This window comes from Hyperoodon ampullatus (genome assembly GCF_949752795.1).
Source record: "Hyperoodon ampullatus genome assembly, chromosome: 3".
NCBI lineage: Eukaryota > Metazoa > Chordata > Mammalia > Artiodactyla > Ziphiidae > Hyperoodon > Hyperoodon ampullatus.
The window spans coordinates 55,586,477-55,607,728 of record NC_136916.1 but is presented as its reverse complement, the minus strand read 5'-3'; the positions used below and the strand labels follow the sequence as shown (position 1 = coordinate 55,607,728).

Here is a 21,252-nt window from a genome sequence, read left to right as displayed (position 1 = left end):
TTCTAGATACTGGACTTTCTTTTCTCCCATTCTGTGGATTGTCTTTTTATCTTTCTCTTTAATTGCAGTAATCATTAATTTATTAGTAGAAAATCAGCCATAATTACCTTTGGCAAGTATTTAGTACTATAATCATTAATTTAAATCTATACATTTAAACACATTTTGATCTCTCCTTTATCGAGATAAGACATTTTTGTGACTTCCCCTTTTTTCTATTCTTCATTTACCTTACTCTGAAGTTCTTATACCTTCATTTAAAAAAATTATGGACATAATACACATAATATAAAATGTATCATCTTAACCATTTTTGAGTGTACATTAGTACATAAGTGGCATTAAGTACATTCACATTGTCGCAAGTATCACCGCCATCCATCCACAGAACTCTCTGTCTTGCAAAACTGTAATACTATACTCGTTAAACAATAACTTCCCATTACCTCTCTGCCAAGCCCCTGGCAACCACCATTCTACTTTCTGTTCCTATGAGTATGACTACTCCAGGTGCCTCATAGAAGTAGAATCATACAGTATTTGTCCTTTTGTGACTGGCTTATTTCACTTAGCATAATGTCCTTAAGGTTTATCCATGTTGTAGCATATGTCAGAATGCTAAATAATATTCTGTTGTATGTATATACCACATCTTGTTTGTGTATTCATCCATTAATAGACACTTAAAGTGCTTCTACCTTTTGGCTATTATAAATAATGCTCCTATGAAGATGGGTATACAAATATCTTTTCATGTCCCTGCTTTCGATTCTTTTAGGTATATATTCAGAGATGGAATTGCTGGATCATATGATAATTCCATTTTTATATTTTTGAGGAACTGCCATACTGTTTTCCACGCACCATTTTACATTCGCACTAGCAGTGCCCAAGAATTCCAATTTCTCCACATCCTTGCCAACGCTTACTATTTTCTGGCTTTTTGATAGGAGCCATCCTAATGAGTATGAGGTAGTATCTCATTGTGGTTCGATTTGCTTTTCCCTAATGATTAGTGATATTGAGCATCTTTGCATGTACTTATTGGCCATTTGTATATCTTCTTTGGAGAAATGTCTAATCAAGTCTTTTGCCCACTTTGTTAACCAGGTTGTTTGCAGTTTTTGTTGTTTACTTTCTTGATAATGTCCTGTTGTTTGAATAGGGACCACCAAAAGGATATGTCCAAGTCCTAAAGGTGTCTTTGAATATGATCTAGTTTAGAAATAGGGTCTTTGCAGATGTAATTAAGTATCTCAAGATGAAATAATTCTGGATTTAGGGTGGGCCCTAAATACAATCATTGATGTTCTTATAAGAGAAGGGAAAGGGAGATTTGATACAGGAGGTGAAAGCCATGTGAAGAGTAGGCAGAGATTAGAGTTATAGTGCCATAAGCCAAGGAATCCCTGGAGCCACCGGAAGCTGGAAGAGGCAAGGAAGTATTCTCCCCTAGAGCCTTTGGAGGAAGTCTGGCCCTGCTGACACCTTAATTTTGCTTCTGCCTTCAAAACTGTGAGAGAATAAATGTCTTTTGTTTTCAGCCACTATGTTTGTGGTAATTTGTTAACAACAGCCCTAGGAAACTAATACAAGTCCTTTGACGCACAAAATTTTTAAATTTTGATGAAATCCAATCAATCTATTTTTCATTGATTGCTTGTGCTTTTGGTGTCATACTTAAGGAACTTACTTAATCCAATATCACACAGATTTCCATCTATATTTTATTATATAAGACTTTTATAGTTTTAGCCCTTACATTTAGATCTTTGATCTATTTTGAGTTAATTTTTATGTATAGTGTGAGATAGGAGTCCGAATTAATTCTTTTACATGTGGAATCCAGTTGTCCTAGCACCATTTGTTGAAAGGCTATTCTTTCCCCTTGGAGTGGTCTTAGCACCTTTGTTGAAAATCAGTTGACCATAAATGTATGGATCTATTCCTGGACTCTCAATTCTATTCCACTGGCCTATTTATTCATATGCCAGTATCATGCTGTCTTGATTAATGTGGCTACATTGTACTAACTTTTGAAATTGGAAAATGTAAGGGTTTTTTTTCAAGATTATCTTGAAATTCCATATGAATATTAGCATCAGCTTATGCATATCTGGAAAGAAGGCAGTTGGAACTTTGATAGGCATTCTAATGAATCTCTAGATTAATTTGGGGTCTACTGCCATCTTTATTATCTTCAGTCTGTGGACATGGGATGTCTTTCCATTTATTTAGATTTTAAAAAATTTCTTTAAATAGTATTTTACAGTGTTCTGTATACAAGTCTTGTACTTCTTTGGTTAAATTTATTTCTAAGTATTTTATTCTTTTTGATGAAGTTTTGAATGGAGTTTTCTTAATTTCATTTTCCAACTTCTAGTTGATATTGCAATTGATATTCGTATATCAATCTTGTATCCTGCAACTTTGCTGAACACATTTATTAGTTCTAATTATTTTTTGTAGATTTTTTAGGGTTTTCTATATATCACGCATCATCTGTGAATAGAGATGGTTTTCATTCTACCTTTCCAACCCAGAAGCTTTTCATTTCTTTCCTTACCTAATTGCCCTGGCTAGAACCACTAGTACAATGTTGGGTAATAGTGGAGAGCAGACGTCCTTTTTTCCCCCGATCTTGATGGAAAAACTTTCAGGTTTTCACAATTAAGAATTACATTAGCGGGCTTCCCTGGTGGCGCAGTGGTTGAGAGTCCGCCTGCCGATGCAGGGGACACGGGTTCGTGCCCCGGTCTGGGAGGATCCCACATGCCGCGGAGCCTGCGCGTCCGGAGCCTGGCTCCGCAATGGGAGAGGCCACAACAGTGAGAGGCCCGCATACTGCAAAAAAAAAAAAAAAAAAAAAAAGAATTACATTAGCTATGGGTTTTTCATTGATGCCCTTTATCAGACTGAGATAGTTCCCCATTATTTCTAGTTTGTTGAGTGCTTTTATCATGAAAGGGTGTTGGTTTTTGTCAAATGACTTTTCTGGGTCTATTAAGAAGGTCACATTTTTCCATTATTATATTAATATGGTGTATTACATTGGTTGGTTTTTATGTGTTGAACCAAATTTGCATTCCTGGGATAAATCCCACTTGGTCACTTATAATCCTTTTAATACGCTTCTGTATTCAGTTCGTCAGTATTTTTTTTTTGATGATGATTAAACCTAATTATTCCAGTAAATATGTTAAAAATTGAGTAAATATTCCAATTTTCAAAGAAAAATTGTCAGAGTGAATTTTCTTTTTTTTTCCCATGGTTTGAGCAAATATTGCAGTTCTGCAACAATGCTGATTTTATTTGTCAAATTTAAATTTTCCTAAACATATAGCTCTAGAATGCTCTTCTATTTAGGTTAGATATGGGCACCATATTTAACTGTCCAATTATATATATATATATATATATATATATATATATATATATATTTTTTTTTACATCTTTATTGGAAGTTTGTCGGTATTTAATTGAGGATTTTTGTGTCTATAGTCATAAGAGATATTGGTCTGTAGTTTTATTTCCTTGTTATGTCTTTGTCTGGTTTTGGTATCAGGGTAATGCTGACCCCATCAAATGTTATAAAGTGTTTGCTCCTGTTCTTTTTCTTTTTTTTAAGAAGAGTTTGAGAAGGATGGGTCTTAATTCTTCTTTAAACATTTAGTAGAACTCATCAGTAAAGCCATCTAGTCCTGGACTTCTTTGTGGGAAGCTTTTCGATTACTAACTCAAATCTCTTTATTCATTATAGGTCAATTCAGATTTTCTGTCTCTTCTTGAGTCAATTTTGGTGGTTTGTGTGTTTCTGGGAATTTAACCATTTCATCTACATTATCTAATTTGTTGCTATTCACTTATTCATACTATACCTTTATAATCCTTTTTAACCCCATAAGATCGTTAGTAGCAACTCTCTTTCATTCTTGATTTTAGTAAATTGAGTCTTCTCTCTTTTTGTATTTTTGGTCATTCTAGCTAAATCTGTCAAATTTGTTGATCTTTTTAAAGAACCAATTTTTGGTTTTGTTGAGCTGTATTATTTTTCTGTTCTCTATTGTTTATTTCCAGTTTGATGTGTATTATTTCCTTCCTTCTGCTTGCTTTGGATTTAGTTTGCTCTTTTATTCCAGTATCTTAAGGTGGAAGGTTTTGTTTGTCTGTTTTTTATGCCACGTGGCTTGCGGGATCTTAGTTCCCCCACTAGGGATAGAACCTGGGCCCCTAGCACTGGAAGCACAGAGCCCTAACCATTGGACCACCAGGGAACTCCCTTAAGGTGGAAGGTTATTGATTTGAGATCTCTTTTTTTTTTTTTGTGGTACGCGGGCCTCTCACTGTTGTGGCCTCTCCCATTGCAGAGCACAGGCTCCGGATGCGCAGGCTCAGCGGCCATGACTCACGGGCCTAGCTGCTCCGTGACATGTGGGATCTTCCTGGACTGGGGCACGAACCCGTGTCCCCTGCATCGGCAGGCGGACTCTCAACCACTGCACCAACAGCGAAGCCCGAGATCTTTTTTAATATAGGCACTTATAAATTTCCTCCTGAGTACTGCTTTTGTTGCATCCCTTAAGTTTTGGTATATTGTGTTTTCTTTTATCTCAAAGTATTTTTTGATTTCCTGTGATTTCTTCTTTGACCTATTGGCTTCCCCCTCCATGTGCCAACATCTGGGACAACTGTAAGGCACACCTCATTTGGTTCCCATTTCTCAGGGATTGCTGTCCTTTGTTGTCTGATGTCCAGTGTCTTGAAAACATGATTTCATATATTCTGTCCATTTCTGAGTTGTTTCAGATACGAGAACATACCTCGTCCCTGTTACTCCATCTTGGCTAGAAGTGGAAGTTGGTTTCATTTTTAACATTTAAATCTCTGACCCTTTTGGAATATGTGGGAAGTGGATCCAGTGTTATCTTTTTGCATATGGCTATGCAGTAATTCCAACTGATAAAATTTAAATCAGTAATCACTGATTTTAACATTTCATCTTTTACCCACCACTTTTTTCTTATTAATTTCTGTATTCAGCTTTCTATTTTGGATTTTCTACTCTGTACCATTGTTCATTTTGTTTATTCATGTTTTAATTTTTTAATATCTGGTAAAGCTAACCTTGTTCCTCATAATAGATCTTTTTCAGGGTTCTTTTTATCATCTTGCTTGATACTCTTTCAAATAATAAATTTTATAATCACAAAGTTATAAATGCAGAGTTCTCTTGTGAAAGTTAATTTCTTAGCTCTGAAATGTCTTGTGTTCTGATTATTAAACATTAAGACATGTTAAGGGGACTTCTCTGGTGGCACAGTGGTTAAGAATCTGCCTGCCAATGCAGGGGACACAGGTTCGATCCCTGGTCTGGGAAGATTGCACATGCCACTGAGCAACTAAGCCCATGCACCACAACTACTGAGCACACGCACCGCAACTATTGAAGCCCGTGAGCCGCAACTACTGAGCCCACATGCTGCAACTACTGAAGCCCACGTGCCTAGAACCCATGTTCTGCAACAGGAGAAGCCACCTCAATGAGAAGCCTGCACATTGCCACAAAGAGTAGCCCCCGCTCACTGCAACTAGAGAAAGCCCTTGTGCAGCAACAAAGACCCAAAGCAGCAAAAAAAAAAAAAAACCAAACCTGAGACATATTAAGTATGGATCAAGTCTGATGACGTTCAGGGAGAATAAGAGGGAGAAATTAAAATATAATTATATACTCAAAATTGCTCTTGGTGTCAACAGAAACAGTCTTAAAAGATATTTAAAACAAAAAGATTAGAATTAATAAAACATTGAATTTTCTAGTTTTTTCTTTTGGAGCCTAACACACACATACATACATGTATATATACACATATATATGTATATATGAATTTAAACATTAATAAAAAAGTACTACAATGGATATAAGAAAACTAGGTAGATTTTTAGCAGGATTCCAAGGTTGTCTCATTTTTAACTTCACTTGACATTATTTTAAGTTTGCAAGTATACACATGTATTTGCCATCCTTGAACAACGTTTACTTTCAGTATGCTGGCTTAATTTTGGAGACATACATTTCTGCCAATGAACTTGGCTACTTTTATTTTATTTTTTAAATTTTTTGTTAGCATATAGTTGATTTACAATGTTGTGTTAGTTTCAGGTGTACAGCAAAGTGAATCAGTTATACATATACATACATCCACTTTTTTTTAGATTCTTTTCCCATATGGGCCATTACAGAGTACTAAATAGAGTTTCCTGTGCTATACAGTAGGTCCTTATTAGTTATCTGTTTTATATATAGTAGTGTATATATGTCAATCCCAGTCTCCCAGTTTATCCCTCCCCACCCCCCTTACCCCCTGGTCACCATAAGTTTGTTTTCTACATCTGTAACTCTATTTCTGTTTTGTAGATAAGTTCATTTGTACCCCCTTTTTTTTTTAGATTCCACATATAAGCGATACCATATGATATTTGCCTTTGACTTACTTCACTCAGTATAACAATCTCTAGGTCCATCCATGTTGCTGCAAATGGCATTATTTTGTTCTTTTTTATGGCTGAGGAATATTCCATTGTATATATGTACCACATCTTCTTTATCCATTCCTCTGTTGATGTACATTTAGGTTGCTTCCATGTCCTGGCTGTTGTAAATAGTGCTGCAGTAAACACTGAGGTGCATGTATCTTTTCAAATTATGATTTTTTCCGGATATATAAACTTGGCTACTTTTATTTTTTTTATTTTTTTTTAATTAATTTATTTATTTTTTTTACTTTGGCTGCACTGGGTCTTTGTTGTGACATATGGATGTGGGCTTAGTTGCCCCACGGCATGTGTGGATCTTAGCTCCCTGACCAGGGATCTAACCTGCGTCCCCTGCATTGGAAGGTGGATTCTTAACCACTGGACCACCAGGGAAGTCCCTGAACTTGGCTACTTTTAAAGTATTAGTCCTTGGGAGTTCCCTGGGAGTCTAGTGGTTGGGACTCTGCGCTTCCACTGTGGGGGGCCGGTGTCTGATCCCTGGTCAGGGAACTAAGATCCTGCAAGCCATGGCATGGCCAAATAAAATAACATAATATGACATAACATAAAATAGTATTAGTCCTTGGTAGCAGAAACCATGTCTGTTTCCCTTATTTACCATTCCTTTATCCCCTTATTTATCATAAAGAAATCTTAGTGAGGGAAGATGTGGATGTAAATTGTTTTTTTTTTTTTTTTCGGTACGCGGGCCTCTCACTGCTGTGGCCTCTCCCGTTGCGGAGCACAGGCTCCAGACGCGCAGGCTCAACGGCCATGGCTCAGCGGCCCAGCCGCTCCACGGCATGTGGGATCTTCCCAGACCGGGGCATGAACCCGCGTCCCCTGCATCGGCAGGCAGACTCTCAACCACTGCGCCACCAGGGAAGCCCCCTGGATGTAAATTTTTTAAACTGGCACTTATTAGATTTTACTATATATTGTTTTTTAATTTTATATATGTGTCAAATAATATTTTTAGTTTGGGAAGGTGCCTCTTCATCATCAATCATTGATTACAAATATTCTTTGAGGGAGATTTTAACAGATGCTTTAGGTAGGAAAGCAAAAATCAGACAGATTCTGCTCTCAAGTTTTTTTTTTTTTTTTTTTTGATCTATTTCTAGTCAGAAATACTGAAAAAAAGTGAAAAACAAAACCATAGCCAAATGAGTAAAAGAGATAGTAACTCATATAAATTTCAAAGAAGAGATCACTGTACACCATAGTGGATCAGGAAACTTTCCTGGCCAACGTTGAATTAGGGCTAAGGTTTTGGGATATCAGTAAAACTTGGATGGATAGAAAGAAAAATGGCCGCAGGTGGGAGGGGGGCGTGATGGAACAAAGGCCAGGAACAGACACCGCATATTGGGTTTTACATCATTGGTGTGACAAGCCTGACCTAAGGTTTTATTAAAGCAGTATTAGTAGATTAGTGGAAAGGTACTAATGACAGCTGATATTTGAGAACTGTACTCTGTGCCAATCATTGTGCTAAACATTTTACATATTTTTATCTAAGTTAATCTTCACAAAGCTGAAGTAGATGATTTATTACTACTTTGAAAGTGAAGAAAATTACTTTTGAAGAAATTAAACTACTTGCCCAAAGTCAGACTTCTAATGAGAGTCAAAGCCTAGATTCAAACTGCTTGACTTCAGAGTCTGCTCTTTTTTTTTTTTTTTTTGCGGTACGCGGGCCTCTCACTGCTGTGGCCTCTCCCGTTGCGGAGCACAGGCTCCGGACGCGCAGGCTCAGCGGCCATGGCCCACGGGCCCAGCCGCTCCGCGGCATATGGGATCCTCCCAGACCAGGGCACGAACCCGTATCCCCTGCATCAGCAGGCGGACTCTCAACCACTGCGCCACCAGGGAGGCCCCAGAGTCTGCTCTTAAGTGCATGCAGAACTGCTATATTACATTTAAGTTGTAGAAGATCTTGAATGCCAAGCCAAGGTGATGAGACTTAATTCTTGCTCTCTAATGTATACAGTAGTCGTCTAGGGACACTTTACCAAGAAATTTTTCAGCAGACTTCCTGAAATTAATCTATTTAAAGTTGCTGGCAAATTTTGGGGTCACTCAAAATGTAAACCCAATAATATTGGAGTTGCTAGAATTTCAGTGCTAAAAGCAAAAAGCCACCTTTCAGAAGACTGGAATGTGAGACTTTCTTTCTGTATTAGGCAACACTGGACTATGGAATGTATTCTCGAGAAGAAGAGCTATTGAGAGAAAGAAAACGAATCGGAACAGTTGGAATTGCTTCTTATGATTATCACCAAGGAAGTGGAACATTTCTATTTCAAGCTGGTAGTGGAATTTATCACGTAAAAGATGGAGGGCCACAAGGATTTACTGTAAGTTGATGTTACTACTTGATAAATCTGTTTTTGGGTCCTAAAGTTATTTGTGTCCAAATCAGAAAGGTAATTAAACAAACTAAAAAATTCTTTTCACCAATTGTTTACTACTAATTTAGTAGTAAAGAAAACAAGAAACATGTGTATTAATTTCCAATTTTAAGAATTAATAATTTTTTCAGCGACATTAGTATACAATTTTTAAAATACTAAAAACACCTACTGTGTAGGAAGAATTAGTAAAGGGCATCAGTGCCATTTTTTGAGTAAGTGCTGAGGTGGATTTTCGAAGATAATGATATCACAGGGCAATCCCTCTTTGGTTTCCCTAAAAGCTTGATTGATCTCAGTAAATGGTTCTAAATGTTTGATTGTATTCTAGGCAATTTTAATGTGATAGCAGAACTATTCTTCTGATAGAATTGTGATGATTCTAGCTTTCATTACATTTTTATGAGCAAATTATTTTATACTGGTAAAATTAATTAGAAATATTTAATAAGTGAAATAGTCAAATAAGTGTTTAATAAAAGCATGTAACAAATGATAATTACTCTGTTTAAACAGGTTTGGACAACAGAATTTATGAAGTGCTCTTATTTTGTCTTTATTTCTGCTCCTGTTATGCTTAGCTTATTAATTCATAGAAAAAAATGAGTCCTTTCTTATAAGTTAAGGCATATGAAAGTACATTTTTCTGGAGAGCAGTTATTGTAGTTGATATTGTACTTGGGATTATTATTCATTTTATAGGAAGGGTGATGGTAAACAAATGTGTATCAGCCTGATACTTGCCTTTAAATGTTGTTTACTTTTCTAGCAACAACCCTTACGGCCCAATTTAGTGGAGACTAGTTGTCCCAACATTCGGATGGATCCAAAATTATGCCCAGCTGATCCAGACTGGATTGCTTTTATACATAGCAATGATATATGGATATCCAACATTGTAACGAGAGAAGAAAGGAGGCTTACTTATGTGCACAATGGTAATTCAAGTTCTTCAAATCTACTTTCCTGAAAAGTATTTTTAAAATTTAATTTGCTTTTGCTTACATTTTCCAATTGAAACTTGCTGGGTGATCTTTATATTTTAAACTTAAATCTTTAAAATGAAAAAAGACAAAAGTACAGTGGATAACTGGTATGTACCACCTATATAATGCTCCCTTGTTTTAAGGGTCATTTTCAGACAGCACAACAGTAGCACCTCTGACCTGATTGTTCTTTTAGCCTAATAAGACTACCAGAGTTTTCCCCAAAACTGTTCTTTTTTTTTTTTTTTTTTTTAATTTGTATTTTTGGTTGTGTAGAGTCTTAGTTGTGACACACGGGATCTTCATTGCAGCATGCGGGATCTTTCGTTGCAGTGCTCGGGCTCTTTGTTGCGGTGCACAGGCTTCTCTCTAGTTGTGGCTTGCGGGTTCCCTCTCTAGTTGTGGTGAGCAGGCTCCAAAGCGCGTGGGGTCTGTAGTTTGCGGCTCACGGGCTCAGTTGCCCTGTGGCATGTGGGATCTTAGTTCCCCGGCCAGGGATCGAACCTGCGTCTCCTGCACTGTAAGGCAGATTCTTTACCACTGGACCACGAGGGAAGTCCCAAAGCTGTTCTGATTAAAATAAAATTTAATTTAAAAAATTAATCTTGTTTTTAGGAAAACAAACAGAAAAATCTAGTACACACTATAAAAACTACCTAAAAATTTGTCTCCCCTTTTGCAGAGCCTGCTTAGTTATTTTGTCCTAATAGGAAAAATAAAACTTTCTGTATTGTGGAAATATTTAATTTTTATTGAAGTGACTATAATAATGCTAAGCAGTACTGAAAGCACAGAAAAGATGTGTATGTTTTTCTCCAAAGCTTTTATACAAATGAAAGATGGGAAATAGTGTACTGCTTCTTTTTTTTTTTTTTGAACATGTGAAATAGACCATTTTAAAATTTTTTAATTAACTAATTTTGGGGGTGCTGCATTGGATCTTTGTTCCTGCACGCGGGCTTTCTCTAGTTGTAGCGCGTGGGCTTTCTCTAGTCATAGCGAGCGGGGTCTACTCTTCGCTGTGGTGCACAGGCTTCTCATTGCGGTGTCTTCTCTTGTTGCGGAGCACGGGCTCTAGGCGTGCAGGTTTCAGTAGTCGTGGCTCACGGGCTCTAGAGTGCAGGCTCAGTAGTTGTGGCGCACGAGCTTAGTTGCTCCGCAGCATGTGGGATCTTCCTGGACCAGGGATCGAACCCGTGTCCCCTGCATTGGCAGGCGGATTCTTAACCACTGAGCCACCAGGGAAGCCCTAAGTGTGTGTTTAGATAGGAAGGTAGGTAGAGAGTAAGCAACATCACTCTTAACCCTCTTATTCACAGTAGGTTTCCAAGTGAAAGTCCCCTTTGGGGTGGGTATAGTCAGTTGGCCTGTGCATTTGTTTATTCTCTGCCTCCTATAATAGAGGAATTTAAAGGTAACTTAATACCAACCTCTACTCTCAAAGGACATATCTTATTGGGAGAACAAGATGATACCACTTATTCATCTAATTAATCTTAGTAATTGAGGTCTGTAGTAAGTGATAGGGAGATATAAATGAGCGATACATAGTCTCACATCTAAAGGAGAACAAAATATAAAGCAGTGTGAAAGGTATAAGTTTGGAGTAGTTGAAAGATCCAAGAAAACTGAGTGCTGGTTTTGGCTATATCATTAATTCCAAAATTAAGGAACTCTGAAAACTGAGGTTAGTTTTCATTAGGTTGGTGCTAAAACTCATTTGGAGGCAAAACCTGACCTGAACTGACCTGAGGATATTTATAATCTTAATCCTACTTAGTGTGCCTATTCCTAAATTTGCTGCAGGAATATTAGTATATTTGATTACAGGATATTTGATTACCCTGCTGGAGAGTGACATAATTATGCATAGATGTATGAATATGAAAAAATCCCCCAAATTCTGAGTTCGAAACACTTCTGGACTCAAAATTTTTGGATAAGGGGTTATTGGTTCATATTGCACATTTGTTTCAGACAACATACAGAAAATACAGATAAGAGAACATAATACAGTGAAACCTGCCTATAAAATTAAAATCACTGCGAGATATTACTACACACCCGTTAGAACACCAAATGGTGGAGAAGAATTTTCATACATTGCTAGTAAGAGTATAGAATAATACAGATACTTTGGAAAATTGTGTGGCAGTTTCTTATAAATTTAAAGATAAATTTTTTACAGTACCCAGCCATTCCAGTCCTAGGTCTTTATTCAAGAGAAAGGAAAACACATGTCCACATAGATTCTTATACAAGGATAATCATAGCATCTTTATTTATAATAGCAACTAGAAGCTGCTCAGATGTCCATTAACAGATGAATGGATAAAAGAACTGTGGTATACAATGAAATACCACTCAGCAAAAACATAAAGTGTATACTGTATGATTTCACTTACATGAAATTCTGGAATATTCAGAACTAACCTATGGTGATAGAAATCAGATCAGTGGTTGCTTCTGAGGCAGGAATGGACATTGACTGGGAAGGGGCATGAGAAAACATTCTGGGGTGTTGGAAATATTCTGTGTCTTGATAGGGTGTGGTTATACAAGTATATGCATTTTTCAAAGTAAACAGTAAAGCAAGATTTTGTAAATTATAAAGATTTTGTAAATTATAAAGCAATTCTTTTTAAAAAGTTTGTTCATAGTCTCACTATTTGGAGAGGACCACATTTTGATTTATATCTTGACACTTTAAAAAATATGTATTTGTATAACACTTTTATAAATGGAATCAGTATACATGTCATTTAGTAATATGCTTTTTTAAATTCAAGTATATTGTAAACATTTTCCCATGTCATGAAATCTTACATAATTATGGCTTTGTGGTTTTTTAGATTGATTGACTGATTGGTTTTGGCTGCGCCAGGTCTTAGATGAGACCTGTGGGCTGCTTAGTTGCGGCATGCATGTGGGATCTAGTTACCTGACCAGGGATCAAACCTAGGCCCCCTGCATTGGGAGTGTGGAGCCCTACCCACTGGACCACCAGGGAAGTCCCTAGATTTTGTTCTTAAAGCAAGAGTTCCCTTCAGACTATTTGCTGGAAACCTAAGTGTAAAACAGATAAAAGCTCATCTGCTTTGGTTAAATAAGAGGAAGGGGAGGGAGGAGAAATGGTGAATTACATGATCTGTTAGACCCCATTCTCGGTCTAAAGATGTGCTTCTCTGTGTAGGAGAGTAAAAAGTCACCATGACCCTTTACATGTATTCTTTTTCCCATGGTCCTAGCTAAATGGGAAAATAATAACTAACATTTATGGAACACATACTATGGCTCAGGCTTTGTTCTAAGTACTTTATGTAAAATAACTCATTTAATCCTCATAACAACCATATAAGGTAGGTTCTTATTCCCATTTATAAATGGGTACTGCAGTGGAACGTGATCAGGTGCTTTGCCCAGGGTCAGTCATTTAGTAAATGATGGAACCCAGATTTGAATTCAGTCCATTTGGCTCCACAGTTCACCACTATACTATAGCTGCCTTTCAGAATAAATGGAATCATTCTGCTTTGTACCTATGAAAAGATAGAGAACTTCTGTGATAATTTTGCTTTTATGTTTGTCTAGAGCTAGCCAACATGGAAGAGGATCCCAGATCAGCTGGAGTTGCTACCTTTGTTCTTCAAGAAGAATTTGATAGATATTCTGGTTATTGGTGGTGTCCAGAAGCTGAAACAAGTAAGAGCCTTCAAAATAATATATTACAGGCCAATTAAAGTATTATGAGATTCAACTACCAATTAGTTAACTGCACAGATTCTTAAAATAGATTCTGAAGTGATGAAGATTGGATCCTACCAGTAGTTATTTAGAATATTCAGGCTATATCTCACCATAATGAGTTCTCATAAAAAACAGGTGTATTGTGGTTCAGTATCCCAAGTCCTTCAACTCTCCTTGCCAGTTTTTCATCTAGAAGCTGGTTGGTGGCAACATTGGTGGCAATATAAAAAATACCACCCTTTAATGGGAGTTGCTATAAAAAACATAGGATTGACTAGAGTCTGCATGAACAGTGGCCAAATTAGTGTATGAATGGATCAGAAAAAAAGAGCACAAATTCCTCCTTTTTCTTGGTGTATTCACAAGGATTTTACTAGCCGAGAAACAGCTCTCTAAAGCAGTAGCTTTCAAACTTTTTGACTGTGATCTGGTTAGAAATTTGTTTTACATTCTAGCCTAATACATTGTACATATACTCTATACATAAAAGGCAGCATGTTTTATGTATAAACTATTTTTCACTATGGGAGATATAATACTAGAGGGAATGGTCAATTATGATTACTTTCTGGCATAATTCTCCTAAATTTTCAATATTTAATTTCCTTTTAAGCTCCCAGTGGCAGTAAAATTCTTAGAATTCTGTATGAAGAAAATGATGAATCCGAAGTGGAAATTATTCATGTTACGTCCCCTATGTTGGAAACAAGGAGGGCAGATTCATTCCGTTATCCTAAAACAGGTACTGTATTCCATTGGCATTTATATTCACTCATTCCTACTTTTCAAACAAGATTCTTTCTGCATTCATCCAGAGTTATGGTCAACATGGATATTTTACAGATTTAGTAAGGATGGGTTGTTTAAGTGTCTCTGAAGTAGATTTTTTAATGACAGGCTGATCCTTTTTAATTATTTCAAAGGTGAGGAAGTGCACAAAACTGATTATTTCAAGAAATGAATAAAGAAGTACCTTTGCTAGGAAATAAAGATTTTAAAGGGATTATGTTCTTAATAAATTAGTAATTTTTTCTCATATTGCTATTTATAGCGTTTCAATTGTGAAATGATACAAATTCCCCTTCATTACAAACTAACTCTTGATGTTTTTCAGTTTCTTTTTTTTATAGCCATATTAAAAATTATGAATTGAAAAGGAGTTTTGAGATTCTTATGCAATAAAGTCCTGACTATATGCAGCATTCCTCATTTGACTAAAGTATAAAAAGGATTGATCTGGCAAAATTCGTTTGAATAATTTTGGATATGCATTACTATTCATTTATGTCTCTTTCTAAAGGCACAGCAAATCCAAAAGTCACTTTTAAGATGTCGGAAATACTGATTGATGCTGAAGGAAGGGTAAATATAAAATGTTAACTTTTTGTATCATTTGACTAGTCTGTCAATAGAGATTTTAGATATGCTTTTTTATTTTTTGGACTTGTTGAACTTGCTGAGACATCTACAGATCATGATTTCAGGTTGACCTAATTTTCTACTTTGAAAACTTTCTGCTGGTTCCCAAGATAGGAATATGGGGATGTGCATATTTACCACTCCTTTCCAGTATTTTTCCTCTTTGCCTGTGTTAATTCTCCAGATCAGTATTTCTTAAATAGTGGTTACTGACTGGTGAGTTACCTTCTGTGTTGAATAGATGTCTACAGTAGATTAAATATCCCTCATTTCTTTAATACTGCTACTTTCCATTTGGACAGATGCTTATAAGCTAAATGCACACAAAATTAATTAAAAAACAGTCTTCTCTGCTAGACTTTTTTAACAACTTTATTGAAGTATAATTATATGTATATATATACACACACACACACACACACACAGTTTAAATATTTATTTATTTATTTAGCTGCACAGGTTCTTTTTAGTTGCAGCACGTGGGGTCTTCGTTGCCGCGTGCGGGATCTTTTTTAGTTGCGGCATGTGGGATCTAGTTCCCTGACCAGGTATCGAACCTGGGCCCCCTGCACTGTGAGTGCAGAGTCTTAACCACTGGACTACCAGGGAAGTCCCTGAAATATAATTCACATACAGTACAATTCACTCATTTAAAGTTTAAAATGGCCTTTAGTATATTCACAGAATTGTGCAGCCATCACCACAGTCAATTTTAGAACATTTCATTACCCCTGAAAGAAACTCACATCCCTTAATCATCACCCCCAAACCTTTCCATGCCCCACAACCCTGGGCAACCACTAATCTACTTTGTATCTGTGGATTTGCCTATTCTGGACATTTCTTATAAATGAAATCATACAGTATCTAGTCTGAGTTCTTTCACTTAGCATCATGTTTTCAAGCACTAATCATGATGTTGGCACCACGTAACAGCATTTCACTACTTTTTATCGCCCAAAAATATTCCATTGTATGGATATACCACATTTTATTTATCCTAGCCATCCTAGTGGATTTGAAGTTGCACCTTACTGTGGTTTTGATTTACATTTTTCTGATGGCTAATGATGTTCAGCATCTTTTCCTGTGCTTATTGGCCATTTGTATATCTTCTTTGGAGAACTGTCTATTCACATCCTTTGTCCGTTTTTTTAAAATTGTGTTAGCTAGACTATTAAGGGAAAAAAGTTTGCTTACTCAGGACCATTTCACTAATATATTACAAAAATAGTATTTTAAGCTAAAATATAAGGAACAAGAGACTTATTTTTCTTAGATACTAGAGTCTATAAAGTGATTAAAATCTGATATTACCAGTTATTATCAAGAGTTCTGTTAGTATAAACTCACAGGAAAAGACTTTTAGACTATGCTAATTCTTGTAGTTAGAACTTTTTAGGTGTAAGAGCACCAGTATAGGTAACCCATGACTTACTGCTGGTTTTGTTAATCCTGTGTACCTAAGACTGAAAAAGTATACTGTTAAAGATAGTGATTTAAGTAGACCAATAAGCTAGTTACTTATCTCAGTCTTCTATAACTAGATTCCTTTTTTCTTTTTTAATAGCTTATAGATGTCATAGATAAGGAACTAATTCAGCCTTTTGAGATTCTGTTTGAAGGAGTTGAATATATTGCCAGAGCTGGATGGACTCCAGAGGGAAAATAGTGCGTATGTTAAATTGCCACTTCTTTACAAATAATTTAGGACCCAGAACTGTCTGTGCTGTTAGGTTTTCCTTTCCGTTGGAGCTGCCTTCACATGTAAATTTGAAGTGTAGATAGTTCTGCACAAAGAATTTTTCCTGAACTAAGTGGACTTGTAATCCTATAAGCATAGGTGCATTGCATTTTAATTCTGTCTCTTAGCCAGTCACAGTTTCACAATGTTATTTGTGGTTAAATTGTATGACTTTTAGGCTCACATATAAGTATGTATTTTTTTATTGAATAATTAAGCAGAAATATTTGTAGAGCTTTATGTGAAGATGATTACATGTAGTTCCTGTGTCTAATGTGGACAACAGGAGTTTCACGAGGCATTTATCGACATTAAAGGGAGAAAACAATTTCAAAGGCCATTTGTAATTTTGGAAATTTAAAGAAAACTACGTTTAAAAACTCTACTCAAGCTTAACTTTTAAAAATAAGTGTAGAATAAGCTAATACTTTTAATTAGCCGTTTGTAAGTGATAATTTAACGTATACTAAAGCAATGCTTTCTTTGTGATTATAGAAATAACTGATGGGTGCTAGGGGAAAGATTAGTGGAGTATTCATTTTCTGAAGAGTGTGCTTTATTTTGTGCTTTTCTTTTGTTTATTTAAATAGTGCGTGGGCTATCCTACTAGATCGCTCCCAAACTCGCCTACAGATAGTGTTGATCTCACCTGAATTATTTATCCCAGTAGAAGATGATGCCATGGAAAGACAGAGACTCATCGAGTCAGTGCCTGACTCTGTGACGCCACTGATTATCTATGAAGAAACAACAGACATCTGGATAAATGTATGCATGTTTTCTTGTACTTGGTTTGAATATTTTCTCAGAATGCTAAAGCAAATGAAGCTCGATAGCAAACTATCAATATGAATTTTTTGAGTTCAAAGTAACCTTGAATGTTATTTGCTAAGTTTGAACATTTTCAGATTGGAATGTTGGTTCCAGAATGGGTAATGGTTTGTACATAAAAGGTAGATGCCACTGAAATGACATCTCCCTGGCTGCAGAATTGCCCTTGTTTCTGGACACATCAGATATTGAAAACACAGCCTCATTAGTGCCTCTGAGAGGACCACAAGAATCCTGTCTAGAAAAGACTTTCTCTTTTAACTCTTTTAAGTTGGCAAACTATACCAAAATATAACAGTTTGGGATTGAATTTTTCATTTTCCAGTTTAGTGGAAAAAAACTTAAACAAGATACAAAATAAATAAAGCCAGCTCACTCCCTGGCTGAATATAGGCTTCATATGATTCACCTAAAACAGATGAACATCTGTTTTCCCTTGAACTGTTAGAATATTTCTCTCTGGAAAAGAAAAGTAAAAGACATTTTTCCTCATCACTTCTGTAATAAGATTTATATCATTAAACAAACTTCGTGCCGTGTTTCAAAGAATTTCAGAGATGGTGAGTAAGAAACAGCTTTTGGTCATATTTTTCTTTTTTTCTCCATTTGGAAACATTTATTTCTCAATAGATGAAGTCTTTGACTAAAGTAAGAGAAATGTGAAAGGCCCAGGCAAAATCTCTAATTGTACATATACCATACACCCTAGCCTGACAGTTATTTGTATTTCAGAGTATGTTTATCTAGTAATTCTTCTTTCTCTGGCTTAATTGAATTGTTTATGTAGTATTTTCATTAATGTGTATAGTAAATTAAGCTATTCATTTTACAGATCCATGACATCTTTCATGTTTTTCCCCAAAGTCATGAAGATGAAATTGAATTTATTTTTGCCTCTGAATGCAAAACAGGTTTTCGTCATTTATATAAAATCACATCCATTTTAAAGGAGAGCAAATACAAACGATCCAGTGGTGGGCTGCCTGCCCCAAGTAAGAAATCCTTTTTTATTTAAAAAGGGGAAAACGTTGGGGGCAGAAGGTGGGAGGGGCAGGGTAATGTAATGTCTTTTTTGTGTACTTTATAAGCATAGGGCAAAATTCTTGATGGATACATAATAAACTATTAATAGTGGGTAATCTCTGGGTATTGGGATTATTTATTTTTAAATAAATAAATTCTGTTTATTTCTGTTTTTGCCTTAACTATACATTTTGTTTAAAGTGGGCTCATATAATTTTTAGATTAAAAAAGCTAGTTTTAAAATGTTACAAAGTTATTAGATATTTGTGCATACTAGATTTTTTTTATACTGTCTGCATCTACACTGAAGTTGATTTATAGGCATAGCTCTTCAGATTGATATAATTATGTTTCCCAAAGTGAAATTAAATGTTATGTCAAATGAAGTTTGTTTCTTTTTAGAAAGTGATGGTTTTCCTTCTGGGAAATGTAATACAGAATGTGTAAGCCTAGGAAAAATGAAATGGTACATTGAATACTCCTGTGTTTAAAAAAAAATTGAGTTACGGTTTTCTACTTTAATAATATAGAGTTTGTTTTGGAATAGTAAGCATTTAATGATGTTATGTTATATGCTTTACTGCCATTTGTAACTTAACAGACTCAACATAGCTATTTTTTTTAAACTGTAGTAAAATATACAAACCAAAATTTATCATTTTAACTGTTTTAAGTGTGCGGTTTCATGGCATTAAGTGTATTCATATTGTTCTGCAACCATCACCACCATCCATCTCCAGAACTTTTTTCATCTTCTAAAACTGAAACTATCCAATAAATAATACCCAATTTAGTGGAAAATAAGTAACTTCTCATTCCTTCCTCCCCTCAGCCCCTGGCAACCACTTTCTGTCTCTATGAATTTGACTACTCTAGATACCTCATATAAGTGGAATCATACAGGTCTGTCCTTTTATGACTGGCTTATTTCATTTAGCATAGTGTCTTTAAGGTTCAGCCAGGTTATAGCATGTGTCAAAATGTCCTTTTTAAGGTTGAATAATATTCCATTGTATATAGAAACACATTTTGTTTATCCATTCACCTATCCATGAACAGATGGGTTGCTTCTACCTTTTGACTGTTGTGAATAATGCTGTAATGAGCATGGGTGGGCAGACATCTGTTTCAGACCCTGCTTTCAATTCTTTTGGGTATATACCCAGAAGCGAAATTGCTGGATATGGTAACTCTTTTTGTAATTTTTTGAGGAACCACCATACTCTTTTCCATAGCAGCTGCACCTTAGTACATTCCCATTAGAAGTTCCAATTTCTCCACATCTTTGCTAACACTTGTTATTTTCTGGGTGTAGTTTTTTTTGTTTGTTTTGGTTTCGTTTTTGTTTTGTGGGGGGTTTTTGGTAAGAGCCATCCTAGTGGGTGTGAAACGCTATGCCATTGTGCTTTTGATTTGCATTTTCCTAACGATTAGTAACATTATTATGTTGCTTAGCCATTTGTATATCTTCTTTAGAGAAATGTCTATTTGAATCCTTTGCTGACTTTTTAATGGGTTGTTTGTTTTTTCAACATGGGCTGTTTTTATATATATATAAATTTATTTATTTATTTTTGGCTGCGTTGGGTCTTCATTGCTGCGTGCAGGCTTTCTCTAGTTGGGGTGAGCAAGGGCTACTCTTTGTTGCAGTGCATGGGCTTCTTACTGCAGTGGCTTCTCTTGTTGCAGAGTGCAGGCTCTAGGCATGCGGGCTAAAGTAGTTGGGGCATGCGGGCTCAGTAGTTGTGGCTCATGGGCTCTAGAGCGCAGGCTCAGTAGTTGTGGCACACAGGCTTAGTTGCTCCGTGGCACGTGGGATCTTCCCGGACTAGGGCTCGAACCCATGTCCCCTGCATTGGCAGGCAGATTCTTAGCCACTGCACCACCAGGGAAGCCCTCAACATGGCCTTTTAAATATCATTCTTACTTGGGAAACAGTGAGCTACATCTTAGGACAGCAAAGTAAATACTGCCTATGACTTTGCTCCTTCTCTTAGCCTAATTTTTTTTTTAATCAGACAGGAGCTTATATATCCAAGATGGAGATTTCTTCCTAAGAGCCTTAGTTTAATTTGGCCCTTAGCATGAAATTGCCTTTACCAGTTCCTCTGTTGTTCAGAAATTAAATCTACTTATGGAATTCTGGAAAGTTTAGTGATGAAGACTGGTCAAAGAGCTATAAATAGTAGTTAATTAACTAAAACAACATTCTTGGGACAGTGATAAAAAGATGATAACTTAAAATTTTATACTCCTGTTGAAGAATAAGAGCTGTCACCTTAGCTAACATGCTTCTCAGAACACCTAGCCTCTGTTCCCTCTCAGTGTCTGTTTCTGGGCCCTTCAGTTTGTCTACCTCTTCTTTCCATTTCCCTCCTTTATACTTAGTCTTTCTTGCTCCAGATCTTCCTCCTTTTCTCGATGTCCATTTTATTTTCTTCTTCCCTCCTTTCTTCCCTGAGTGTCTATAATGTGTAACAATTAGTATTTTTAAAAAATATTTATTTATTTATTTGGTTGCACTGGCTCCTTAGTTGTGGCAGGTGGGCTCCTT

The 21,252-nt window shown here is 36.1% G+C and overlaps 1 protein-coding gene across 3 annotated transcripts in view; it reads left to right on the top strand.

The window, feature by feature from the left end:
- Positions 1-21,252, top strand: part of DPP8 (dipeptidyl peptidase 8) — a gene marked incomplete at both ends in the record, with an annotated part of 55,890 nt that overhangs the window by 16,554 nt on the left and 18,084 nt on the right. For all 3 annotated transcript variants that reach the window (XM_079699753.1, XM_079699752.1, XM_079699754.1), the window contains 8 exons: positions 8,721-8,894; positions 9,718-9,886; positions 13,526-13,636; positions 14,295-14,423; positions 14,982-15,043; positions 16,671-16,771; positions 17,435-17,612; positions 18,508-18,667. In XM_079699753.1, the coding sequence (XP_079555879.1) occupies positions 8,721-8,894; positions 9,718-9,886; positions 13,526-13,636; positions 14,295-14,423; positions 14,982-15,043; positions 16,671-16,771; positions 17,435-17,612; positions 18,508-18,667 (1,084 nt within the window). The remainder of the gene's footprint in view (positions 1-8,720; positions 8,895-9,717; positions 9,887-13,525; positions 13,637-14,294; positions 14,424-14,981; positions 15,044-16,670; positions 16,772-17,434; positions 17,613-18,507; positions 18,668-21,252) is intronic.